This window comes from Talpa occidentalis, unplaced genomic scaffold (assembly GCF_014898055.3).
Source record: "Talpa occidentalis isolate TD23 unplaced genomic scaffold, MPIMG_talOcc4v2.1 talOcc4.10, whole genome shotgun sequence".
Lineage (NCBI taxonomy): Eukaryota > Metazoa > Chordata > Mammalia > Eulipotyphla > Talpidae > Talpa > Talpa occidentalis.
Genome location: NW_023600993.1, coordinates 75,714,386 through 75,728,097, shown reverse-complemented (window position 1 = coordinate 75,728,097; position 13,712 = coordinate 75,714,386). Strand labels below are relative to the sequence as shown.

The window sequence follows — 13,712 nt, the reverse complement described above, 5'->3', positions numbered from 1 at the left end:
AAAATTTCACACTTCAAAAAATAATAATATAAAATAGTTCAGAGAATTTTTAACTTTATTATAAAACGCTTAAAGCAAAATCTCTGTAACAAAATATTCTTATTTAGTTAGAGATCTCATTCATAAGAAAAAGCTTGAGTCTCTAATAAAGTACAAGTTTTCTTCTAAATGGCAAGTAAATACAAATGCAAAGAGCTGAAAACCTAGTTATTTGATATACAATATCCAATTAACATCTATTTGCATAGAAAGTAATGGAAAGTTTGCCTAGAAGAGACTATAGGAAAGTCCAAAATGAAAACAAATAATATTTCTCCTGAGTCCTCTCATGCCCCCACATTATTCAACAATTTAGCAAAACCTCAAAAACCAAAAAAGAAAAAGCACACCTGAGAAAAAGGTAAAGCTAATCTCAGAAATGACAATGAATTTGCTGTGCTACAAACCACATGATAAAAAAAATATATAATTTTATTACATTATAATATAATAATAATACAATTTTTATTATAGTATAGTGATAATGATTTTTATTATTTTTCTTCCCATCATAGAAAAACATATTGGCTGCCTTTGAGCTGTTTTCCCATTCCTTTTATAATAAAGAGTTCAACGCCTTCACAAAGATTAAAAGGTAACTGATAATATGTCCACAATTCAAAAAACATAGACTTTAATTTGGTAAAACAAGGAAGGGAAAGATCTGAGCACCTTTTGGAGAATGAAACACAAAAAACAAAACAAGGCCCCACAAATATCAGCAAAGTAATTTTGTGGTCCAAACCAAAAGGTTATCTTATAAATCAAGCCCTAAAATTTTGAATTTCGGGCCTCCCCTGGTGGCACAGCAGTTGAGTGCTGGGCTGCGAAGCTGCCCACGGCCTCTGCGGCACCGGTTCGATCCCCGGTCACCAGCGAGAGTCCCACATGGCATGGGGGATCTCTCCTGCCGCACCCACTGCTCCTCTCAGCAGTGTGTTTCGTCAGTCTGCCTGTTCTGTTCCCCGCTCTGGTGAATTCTCTCACCCTCCCGCGCTTCTGACTATATCCAGTGCTCACATAAATAAATAAATAAATCTTAAAATTTTGAATTTCAAGGTAAAACTGCTATAGGTTGGAAATGTTCTGATTATATACATTCAGGTCATACCTTCTGACAAGCTCGTTTGCATACATGTTTATATTCCTTCGCTTTGGATTCAGAATGATAACCTGCACCTGTAATGAAAAAAAGAAAACCAACTGATATTAACATATCAGAGATCTTGCTTATATATAAATAATTTATACAAACTGATGTTTTCCTGTTGAAAATAAAATAATAGCCCTAACTGTATAGAATTTTAAAATCTAACAGTTTCTTTTCTCCACCACACCTCTTTTATAGCCATGTCTTTTTTCAAAAAGCTTTTTTTCTGCCAGAAGCAATAGAAATAGCTTATGTCCCCAAAGAGGTTTCACTAAGGTCACCTCTCCTTCCTCCAAAAAACCTTTCTCCAAAGTTAGGAGTTCTTTTGATCAGGACTTGAGAAGTCCAAGTGGTGTCTGGAACAGAGTCCCTTCAAGTTCCTCTATGTTCACTTTTCCTTTTTTCCATTACTGAGGTAAAATTGGTTTAGAACACTATACACAATTTAGGGAAATACATTCATACTTCCTCAGATATGTTACCACACCACTCCACAATCAAATTCCATTTAATTTCAGTGGGCTTCAAAGATGAATCACCACTCTCATTCAAATGAAATTTTTTTAGAGAAAAGTTTATTTCCAAAGTAAGGGCTTTCATCAAAATAAAAATCTACTCTATACCTGATTTAATGGCTTCAAATTCTATTACCTCAATGCTTGTCAAATAATTCATCACATATTTATCCTCCTCCCCAACCAGCACAGACACTTGTGGATGGGTGACAGGTTGTTACCCAAAGATTTTAGATTTTGGTGATCAATTCTGACCTCTTCTGAAAAAAGAGGAGTTTGTTGGCAGAGTTTGTTAAATTTCTGTTCCACTTTCAAAACCTCCTCACTGGTTTATTCATTAAATGTGTCTATTTCATTTTTTACTCCATCAATATATTCAACTCCTTCTTGCTGGTCCTTCTCTTCCTTCTCTACACCCAGAGAGCTCCACATCTCATCTGGCCTGGGCACATCAGGAAATCTTGATTGCTGAACTAGATGTTGCAGCAAAAACTGATGTTCAAAGGCCAGGCTGTGAGGAAATTCCCAGAATCAGACCCAAGGCAAATGTTCATCTGAAAAAAGGTTAAGGAGTCCTCTTTGTTGACCTTTAGAAAGCCCCTGCCAAATGGGAAGTTACTGTTCAGAATCCAGAATTCTTAAGAGTAACTACAAAAAGCCAGGTAGTTTCTAAATAACACTTGAGACTGGGGGTTATTACATCCCACCCAGCCACAATCACCACCAATGCCAACACTCCTATCCAAACTCTTTTCATCCTCTCACCCTGGAATGTAGCTCAGGGTATCTCTGAAACCTCAATAACAGCATATTCACTATTGCCTATTAAAAAGCCTGATGATTCTTCTCTCTTAATCATCCACATCTTCCTCAAGAAAATGAATCTGAAATTTGTTCCCTAAAAGAATTGATATTTACTTAGTTAGGGATTTGAGAATAACCTTTATAAGACAAAGCCCTAAATAATGATGAAAATTAGGTTTCTAATCAAAAAGTTCTTTAACAGAGAACATAAGAGTGGACTCTGGTTGACTGCTAGGCACGTGGGGAAATATCAAAGATTATCAACTAGATAATCCTAAAGCACAGTTGCAAGCTACCAGCCCTTTAAATCCAACTACCATGCTCCCAAGCAAAGCAGACAGCCTTGTGTGTGGAGTCTTACAACTGTCTAGAAACTATTAAAACAATGTGTGCTAGCAGACCAGATTTGTCTGACTAGCCCCCTCCAGTGCCAGAGCAGGAGCAGTTTACAGGGTCACTGACATGTAGGATATGCAGTGGTGATGCTTCAGAACATCAGAGTAGCCAAGGTCCTCCCAGTAGGGATGTCGGCACAAAAGGACATATTGGTAGCCTTGACCCAAATCCTGGAACTCTCTCAAGGTAAAACGGCAAAATGTGGATCAAAATATGCCTTATGGTTCCATATTCATACACCACATGAAAAGAAAGCAGGTTCCTACAACCAGGAACAAAGATATTAAATGCCCACCAGAGAGCCTGGTCCTGCAAAAAGCCACAGTGGTGATACACTGCCCTGGCGATCAAAGGGATGGATCTAAAATTACAGAAGGCAAAAGAGCAGTTGAATGTGGGGCTACAGCATCTGCTCATTTGGCTTTTCGGGGTCACTCATTCCTCGTGACTTACCTCAGTTTATTCCCAGATATACTAACATGGATAAGCAAGGGATCTGTGAACAAGGACTTATTAACCTCAACCCCACATAGAGAGTGACTCAAATGAAACGATACTCCTTCCAGAGGGCCTGCACCACCCAGTGTTGAAATATCTTTATGAAGGATCCAACTATGGGAGAGATGCCTTTGAACCTGAATTTAGAGGGCCCCTATTTGCAGAGTGCCTCAACAAATCACCCAAAGTTATGGGTCAAGTATAACTCCTACCATTAAATTATTTGGGTTCAAAACTGTAGCATGTGTTCTTTTGAATACTGGCAAGTGGATTTAACCAACTGTCCAAACCACTGGAAATATTAAGTGTCTTTTGGTCTTTGTGGATATCTTCTTAGGAAGGGTAAAAGCGTTCTTTACTTTGGATTGCCTAGCTCTACTCAGAGTGACAGTGGATCTGAGTTTGTTTCAGAAATCACTGAGAAAGTTGTTTTACAAATTACATGGACGCTACAAGCTAACTTGAGGCAAAGGTGGAGCTTTCCAGACTCTGCTCCTAACATCCTAGACAGGGGCCACAGGGAACGAGGGGAGGAAAAGAGCCACCACCGATGCTTTAAAAAAAAATGGAGCACAGGTGGGCCATTCTCTTTTTTTTCAACTGGCTTCTGACTACACTTGGTTGTCTGCTCAGTTGATATCTTTGGGTAGAACAGACACGAGCAGCCGCATACAGCCAGTAATTTATCTTCTCTACCTTTTCTCACTCCATATGTAAATAAATCCTTTTAAACCTTTTTTTTATGTTTTAATTTCTCTCTGTGTGTCTGCTTTGGGTCTTATCCTGTATTCATAAGTACACAGGTAAAGATTCATAAACTGGGTCACTCTTACTTACCCCTAGGCTTAACCCGTAAAACCAAGAAAACTAGACGGGGACTTAAGTGCACATTTAAGGGTTTCTCAGTCTGGCTTGCCAACCATCTGCATGTCATTTAATCTCTCTGGATTTAGGTTTCCACATTTATAATATTAAGATGGCAAACTACTGCTTGGATTGTGTAATTATACTCTAAGATGACCAAATTCTATACAGGTGTCAAAAATATTTTAGCAGCATTATTTTTTTTTAATTTTTTAAATTTTTTTTATTATTTTTTTTATTTTTATATTCCCCATACAATTGCAACCCTGATTTTGACCCCAATCCGTCCTTCCCTCCCTCCCCAAAGAGTGTCTCTGGTTCATAGTCGTTTGTTGATTTTGATTTTTTTTCTTTCTTATAGTTATTCTTTTTCCTGGTCCATATTAAGGTTTTCTAGATTCCTGTTATGAGTGAGACCATCCGGTATTTTTCCTTTTCTTTCTGGCTTATTTCACTGAGCATGATCCCTTCCAGCTCCATCCATGTTGCTTCAGCACCATTATTTTTAAAAACACAAAACCGTTAAAAAATTACTCTGTCTGGTTTTAACACCACCTTAATCTATTATCTAAAGTAAAAGTAAATAAGGGTATAAGAATAGGAAGAGTTGTCATTGTAAAATTTTCTAACTGATGAAAACGAAGATGCTCACTATCTGGAAGTAAATCTCTTTGAGTCCAACTCCTTCATCTAGCAATTTGCTTCCTATGGAATTCAATATGAAATTGAATATGGAATTCAATATGAAATTCAATCCCTGCTGTACCTAAATGCAAGAAAAAAAGAAATCACCATTATTTTCATTTTCCTACTCACCCACTTAGAGCTTACCTGCATGCACCAATACAAAGCCCCCTCGTTTCTCTTTATGAGGCTGCTTTGTTTCCAACTCTTTGGCTGTTATTTTAACAGCTGAAACCTGAGATGATCTGGATGGCAGCCCTTCTCCAGAACTCATCCCCTTCTCCATGGTCATTCTCTGAGATTACCATCTTCTACTGGGGGAAAAAGCATACTTCCATCCAAAGTAATTGCAGGACAGGAATTATCCTAAACAAAAATGGGCAAATAAAGTGTGCATTTCTTTCTAGTAACACACAGGTAACATACAAAGCTGTGCAAAGATAACTTTCTAAAACATCTAATTTTAAATTTATTTAACATGGGATATAAAAAGTTTAGAATTTAAATCTCTCTGTCCACTGACAATACTTGAAGCAAGATAAGCAAAAGAACTTTTGTAAAAAGACTACTGACTCCAAAGATCTTGTATCTTTTAACTATAAGAAAAGCTCAATTTAACCTTAAATATCACTTTCTACTCGTCCAAGACAAAAATCTCCGGAACAGTCTAGAACTACAAGTAATGCTGGCAACATCACTAAAGCCTGGATTACTGCTTACTCTTTTTCCCCAGCTTCATTCAGATATAACTGACAAAAAACACTGTGTAAACTTAGTGAAAAAATGATTTGATAAACATATATTTTATGAAATGATTATCACAATAAGGCTATTTAACATATCTATCACCTCGCATTATTACTTTTTTTTCATATATGGTTAAGAACATTTAATATCTATAGAGTGCTGCTTAATGGAATGAGGCAACCAGATTCACACCTGCTTATGAAGGACCTAATAAAAGTGTAATGCTCCATAGTTCAACTGTAATACACAAATGTTAAGAAAATTGTATCACTAAACCAAGAAATTAAAATAACTACACTTTCAAAAACATGAATTTTCATGAATAAGAATTATTTCTGACTTTCTAAATAGATAAGTAATGAGATATAAATTTAAAAATTATAAGCAATTTATGCCACGAGGCTTTTTCTAATTTTTCTGACTATTACCAGTTCACAAGCTTCCAGCTATCTTGATTTAATAACAATAATGATAGTGAAACACATTTCAGACTAGGGGAAATGTGATTATTTAAAAATCAACACACAATGATTTAAAGAAAAGTCCAAAAACCAGTTGGTTGAAACTACTTAAACATCTAAATTCACACTGTTAAAAAAAAATGTGTTCTTTATGCTAAAGAATAACTTAGCTACCTATTCCCTAAAAGCAGTATAATCAAAGTTAAAGACTAGTGTTTGTTACCACATTGTTATAGTATTATTGATATACAGGCACATTATAGACACAATAAACAATGTGTAGTCTTTGTAATTCTTTTCTGTTTCTAAACTCATCTTGTTTGTAATTATATTTTCAAAACAATTTACCTGCTAACTCTAATAAAAATTTGTGCTTTTGTCTTTATTTTTCACAGTTCACAGTTCCATATTTCAGGTTTGCTTTGAGTTTTGTTTTCTGTTGTTTTCAGGTGGTTTGGGGGGGGTTCTTTTAAAAATTATTAGTAAACAAAGTTTGAAAATTTTTAAAAATTGGTCCATTACACCAGAGATGGTCTGAGAAGAACTGCAAAGTCTAAGAGAGTCCATTAAATTTTTATTATCTAACATTTCATTTAAAGGGTATATAGCTTAAGGTCAAAGAAATATACTGCTATATTAAAATGTTTACATATAATCATATATGTAGGAGAAATCTGATCACAAAAGAGTACTGATATTAAATAAGTTATTTAAATGCCTGTTTTTGTTTTGTGGAGGTGGATATCTTTCTAAAGGCGGTTTACCTCCCAAAGACTTCACAAGGATCTGCCTCAATTATGTTTATTTTACTTTGGTTATTTCTTTGAGATAGGTTACTTATTTATTTATGTATCAGTTAAGGAAGTAGAACTTAAATCATTATTGCTTCATCTGTCAGACTATACAGACATCACATCTGGCCTAGACATGAAATGAACTTGGCCCATTAGTCATTGAGCCCAAGCAAGTGAAAATTCAGACTTTGAAAAAGTAAAAGCTTCAGTTAAAATGAAAATATGTCCAAACTACTTTGTCTCACTGTCATCAGATGCATTTTTTCCATAAGAAATTATATCTATATTTTACAATGAATAAGGTTTGCTGTAATAGTCATTTTTTATTTTAATAATTTTATTTATTTTTTATTTATTTTTTACATTTTTCTTCTTGTTTTTTTTAAATGTATTGGCTAAGGGGGGCCTCCCTGGTGGCGCAAGGAGTTAAGCACCACACTATGAAGCAATACGCAGCCTATGCAGCACAAATTCAATCCCCAGCCAGGCAAGGAGCAATCACATAGCACAGCAGGCATCTCCTGACTCACCTGCTGCTCCTCTCAGCAGTGTATTTCAGTCACTCTGCCTGTTCTGTTCCCCATTCTGTCTCTGGTGAATCTGCCCACCTCCCGCATCTCTGGCCTGTACCCAAGCTCTTGTATGCATAAATAGATCTTTAAAAAAAATGTATTGGCTAAGATCAAGTGTAGTGATGTAAGTCAATTTAATGCATGAGATTTTAAGAGTCTGCCTCTTAAGCTTGTCTTCAAAAATAAAATGTTGAAAAATGAATTAATTTTGTTATTTCTTGAGCAATATACCATCTGAAAAGTATTTAATTTAGCAAGCCATGTCACCACAACAAAACCCGCCAAAAATACTGGCTCCAAAGTTCTGCTAAGCTGGGAAAGGAATTCAAATAGACAAGCAATCCAATATAAAACTCTTGCCCCCAACTCCCAATGGTTTTGGAATATTTTTAATTCATTTAGAAATGAAGCAACTTCTACCCAACATCAGTTTTTGTTTAACCTGGCACCCATTAAAGATCTGATCTGTCTAATAAATAGAGTTCCAACAAATTACCAACAAAAGGGCAAATAGACAAACCAAGGTTACAGAAAAACTACCTAACAGCTTAAACAAATCAAAAGATGCTAAACCTCACTCAAGCGAAGGTACAAAATAAAACTCATTTTTATTTGAAATGTCATATTGTAAATTGAATTGGAAAACACCAAAAAGATAACAGCATGTTTAGAGAGCACAGAGAAACAGAAGTTTTCATGCATTGCTTGTAGTAGCACAAATTGATACAACTCAACTGGGCATTTTAGCAAAATCAATAAAAATTAAAATTTACAGGAAGAGTGTCTATGCTAGGAGAGACCAGTATCATTAAAAACATATCTCCTGATGGGTCTTCTTGGGCCGTAAAAACTACAGGTAACCCAAATTTTCTAAAGTTCACATAATTTGATCTCTACATTTAAGACTGAGTAGTAAAAAAATAAATCATTGCGAAAGATCAAATATCCCTGTGCTATTTTTGTCAAATCTGTCAATCTGTGATATCACAAATCATAATTTGAAATTGATGAAGCATACTTAATCAATACATTGATTCACAAGAAGAATGTCTAACACTTCAGCTAAGCTTTGCAGTAACACTCAACTCAAAAGATTTCTAATGAAAGAAGATAACATAAGCAATTTACACAACAGTAAATAATTTCATAGTGCCTTCAGTTTTGGATAATATGCCTACATATGAATAATGTGCAATTTCCTATGAATTACACTAAAATTCACTTTATTATTTCTAAAAATCACTGGCAACATGCCCATCATCTGTAATAGTTGCTTAAAAAGCTAAACAGAGTTAACATATGACCTAGCAACTCCACTATTAGGTATATACCTAAAAGAATGTATGACATACATCACATAAAAACTGGTACATAGACGGTTATAGCAGAATTATTCACAATAGTATGAGGTTCAGTCTCCCCAAAAGGATCAAATGCCCAGAATAGTCATCTTGTCATTTTGGTAGCTGTCAATCAAGGCACTCTGACCCTTAGCGAGGCCATTACCATCACTAGAAGAATACATTGTTTTGGTTGAGTGTAATAAGAGACCTGAATGCTAGGAGAAACTTTTCTTCTTCCCTGAATCCTTTGACTTTTTCCCAACCGAACCTAACAGGCCTAGAACAGCAGTTTGAGGTGGAGGGGTTCTCATCCAGTTATATATTTATCAGTGAATGAGTCCTCTCTGAGCTGAGTGAAGATCAGAAAACCCCTTCTTAGCTGTCATGTGAAATATCCTCTCCCTCTCTCCTTGACCCCGAAATTCAAGATAAATATCCCTGGCTTGTTCCATTATTCTTTAGAATTTACAGTCATGTAAAATCCCAAGATGCATGTTATCAAATTGATTTGTTTTTCCTCTGATGCTGTTTTGATTATTTGTTCAGGCCAAGAACCCAGAGAGGTGGAGGATTAACCTCTGAGCCCCAATAATAGCCAAAAAGTACAGACACTTCAAATATTCAAGAATTGATGGTGGCTAATCAAAATGTGATGTCATACAATGGAACCTAATTTAGTCATAAAAAGGAATGAAGTACTGATATGAATGGCATAAATGAATCAACTGAAAACAATGAAATATCAGACACAAAAGATCACATGCTGTGTATTTCCATGTATATGAAATGTCCAGAGTAGACAAAGCTAACGAACGAGACATAAAGTTGATTAGTGGTTTTGCAGGGTTGGGAGGAAAGAGGAAAATTGTAGTGACTACTACTGGGGGCAGGGTTTCCTGTACAGGCAATAAAAATGCTCTGAAAGATGTGGTACATATATACAATAGAATATTACTCAGCGATCAAAAAGATAAACACATGCAGTTTGCAGCAACATGGATGGAGCCAGAAGGAATCATGCTCAGTGAAATAAGTCAGAAAGAAAAAGAAAAATACCAGATGGTCTCACTCATAGCAGGAATTTAGAAAACCTAAATAAGGGACCAGGAAAAAGACTAATTAATACAAAGTAAAAATCAAAATCAACAAGCAACTATGGACAAGAGACACACTGTAGGGGGGTCGGGGTGGGGATGGGGAGAAGAAGGATTAGGGTCAAAATAAGGGGGGGTGCAATTGTATGGGGAATATAACCAAAATGAAAATGCATACATTGTGCAAAAAATGAAAAATGATGTAAGAATTATATAAAATAAAAAAAAGAAAGGAAAAAAATGCTCTGAAATTCATTGTGGTGATGGTTGTGAAACTCTAAATATAAATATCATTAATTGTACACTTCAGTGGATATAAATGAATGAAATCTTAATAATGTCGTTGGGGAGGGGGAAGACTCTTGCCCACAGATGTATATTTTCCTAGTTACTATATCTAATGGCCGCTAATTAATCTTCTGCTTACAACCTTTGGTTCTCTAGATCCTATGCGTGCCTTGGCAAACATGCCAACTTACTATCCTAGTTCTTCATAGCATCTCATATTCCTTCCAATTTTCTCCTTTTACATGACTCCCAGACAACCTATCAATGGGCTTATATGCAAATGTCTCCAGCAAATTCACCCACTGTCAACCTTTCAAAAGTATCTTCTCAGTAAATTGAAGAGTTCCTAAGTATCTTTGCTCTCTTGAGCTCTAGCCACATATCTCCTTAATAACTCAAATTGTATCCTCCTCATTCTTAACCTACCCAAAACAAAATTCTCTTTCCCCAGATACTCCTTAGGTTTAAACATTAGAAAAACATTTTAACTTTTCTCCCCAAAATCCCACCTATCATAAAGTAACCATTGGCAAAATGTTGCCAAAATAAACCTCATAAAGACTATATACTAACAAGTTCCATGCCAAGTGATCAGAGCAGACAACACACAAAAGAGGGAATATAAACTAGATATCCAACATTAAGGAAAGAAATACAAACAAAAATGAAAATTTCTAATTAGCATTGTATAACCACCTTAAACTGATGTAACCATTTGAAAAAGAAATTGGCCAGTAAATATCAAGAAACTTAAAATGTATAATTTTTGTATATACTATCTTTCCAGAGATACTCTATGTATGAACTATTCTATACAGATACAAGTAATGTACCACATGTTTCTCTAAAGAGAGCTGACAGAATGAGGGACAAGGATAAAAGGGAAACTTGATTTTGTTCCTAGTAACCTTCTTGGATTTCAAATTTTTTAATCAGTACTATCTATCTACTAAATTAGGAAGATTTAAGCTAGTCATATCTGAGATGCAAACTAACTTGATTATCAAAACATTATTTGATCCAGGGACTTTCATGGCACTAATTTAAGGTGTAAATCTTGACCCATCTCTCTCAAAATGGGTTTTATTTTTCTACTGCATGTGAAGACACTATTTTTTTCTTAAAACAATTTAGAAAACAACCACTTGTCTGGTTTGTCACTGAAGTTGAAGTTTTTCTGCACTAGATTTACTTAGTCTTTTAGAAACAGTTGAGAGGAAGTCATGAAATCTATTCACCTTACAGCAAAAGGCTTGTGACAGAAATTCAGTAGTCTATTGCAACAAATAGAGCTGTGTTGCTCTTAACATGACATTGAAGGTTTAACGCCTATTAAATGAGCTCCAAAAGGTATTTATGTCATGTTTTACAGGTAATTCCACTTCTGAGAACATTTTTTTAACAAAATAACTAGGGCCTCCTGGTGGCGCAAGGGGTTAGGTCTCAGCATGATGAAACTATTGTCAGCCACTGCCAGCACAGGTTTGATCCCCCACCAGAGGGCTGGCCTATGTGGCACAGCAGACATCTCCTGACTCACCAGCTGCTCCCCTCAGCAATGTATTTCAGTCAATCTGCCTGTTCTGCTCCCCACTCTGTCTCTGGTGAATCCTCTCACCCCCCACACCTCTGGCCTGTACCCCTCTCTTTGTGACTATATTAAGACCACAGAAATATACAACTTAAAAGAGTGTATTTCAAATTGTACATTTAATTACCTCAAAAAAAAAAAAAGAAACACACCTAACCACGAAATGGATCCAATGTACAAAAATTGTTTTTTAGTTATAATCACATTTTACACACATACACTATGATGACAAGTAGGTTAACAGTATGCGACAAAATTACAAAGAAATATAAAATGCTCTGTTGGTGGAACTATAAGCCAGCTATCTTGTTTTAAATATTTCTGCATCTTCCAGATATTCTTTAATAAGTATGCATTCTTTTTTACAAGCGGAAGGGGAGCAAAGGAAGTTTTATTTAAAACAGACAAAACAGGCCAGTAACTAAATTCCCTAATGTATTAAAATTCCTAAACTTAGTATTCAATCATCTCAGTCCCATGATCCCCAAAATACCTTTCATTCCCCTCACCTACATAGGTGAGTCATGTTGTACTCCCTCCTACCAACATCCAAGGTGCCAATATCCAAGGCACCTCCAACTGCTGTTTCCATCCTCTTCCAGCTGCCCCTTCTCCATGGCCTCGGTCCTTTCCTTCACATCCACAGAGTAAATGCTAAATCCCACGGGACTTTAAACAGGCCTGTCTACACTACTGGCACTTCTGGGTTCCTCTGGCCCCACCTGGGCGCACACCCCCGTGTCTGAGTCTCAGACCAGCAAAGTGGGTGAAGGATCCCCCACACATAGACAGTCCCTTCCAGCAGGGAGGGAATGCGGCCGCCAAGCAGCTGCAACCCCGACTGGGAATGGGGCTGCGGTGAGCCCCACGCGCGATCGAGGGAACGAGGGACATCCCGGGTACCATCTTCAACACGGCCCCAGGCAAGGGGCATCCTGAGTGCCGCCCCCGCCCGGCCCCAGAAAAGACGTCTAAGCGAGCAGACGAGGCCTGGGGACAGGAGCGGCAATGCAGCGGCAGCAACGCGGACAGCGTGAGAAAGAGGGACACTCACCCGCGTCAGCCCCGAGCCCTCACAGCACCGGAAGTAGTCACCCACCCGTTGCCAGGGTGAGGAAGCGGGGCTGACGTCTAGTCTTCCCATTGGTGGTACGTGTGACCCCGTGACCGGAAGTAGACGCCCACGCGCTGTCAAACTCCGCCCCCTGCTCCCGAGCTGAGCACCTAGCTGCTGAGGTGCCGCGTGGACTCCACCTGAGCCTCACGCTGAGCTGCGCAGGCGCCCTGTCCCTCCTCGCTTAGCCCTGGAACTAGCCCACCGTGGTGTGACTGGTCCGAATGGTTGGCAGACGATCGGTGTGATTACGAGGAAATTAAAGTCGCCCTCATGATTGAATTGTCATTTAAAGCTTAAGTTCATAGAATCCTTGCAGTTTTCCCCTGTATGGTAGAGAAAACCAGGCTTCTGCCTGGATGACTTGTGTGAAGTGGGGGCCAGCCTTGCCCTGAGAGGAATGAAGGAGCTAATGAAATTATTTAGGTTTTTTGTATCTTTCATTGCTGCAGCGTGCCCAAGACCGAGACACAATAACATTACGTGAACCCTTTAATGTTTTCTTGTAACTATTAACCTTTTGCATGTAACTGTAACAGGGTGGTCCCCAGGAAAGGGGGAGGTTCCAGGTTCCCTGCCCCACCCAAATGGAGGGTGGAGCTGAGCAGGGAGAGAAGAAGCTGCAGAGGAGACTGAGGAAGGAAGGAAGCAGGATGGAGAGCCAGGAGGAGACCTGGAGGAGGCACATGGAGCAGAGAGATATGTGAAGAAACTGCGCTTGCCTTTTGGTCGTAGACTGGGTGACACAGATGTGGGTG

General features: G+C 37.7%; 1 protein-coding gene across 7 annotated transcripts in view; it reads right to left on the bottom strand.

Annotated features, from left to right (window-relative positions):
- Positions 1-12,933, bottom strand: part of TASP1 (taspase 1) — a 219,268-nt gene extending 206,335 nt beyond the window's left edge. For all 7 annotated transcript variants that reach the window (XR_005122133.2, XR_005122135.2, XM_037494547.1 and 4 more), the window contains exons 1-3: positions 12,895-12,933; positions 5,098-5,316; positions 1,151-1,218 (exon numbers count right to left, since the gene is read on the bottom strand). Coding sequence is in view for 5 of the 7 variants with exons in the window: in XM_037494547.1 (XP_037350444.1) it covers positions 1,151-1,218; positions 5,098-5,242 (213 nt within the window). In the remaining 2 variants the exon portion in view is untranslated. The remainder of the gene's footprint in view (positions 1-1,150; positions 1,219-5,097; positions 5,317-12,894) is intronic.
- Positions 12,934-13,712: the final 779 nt, after the last annotated feature.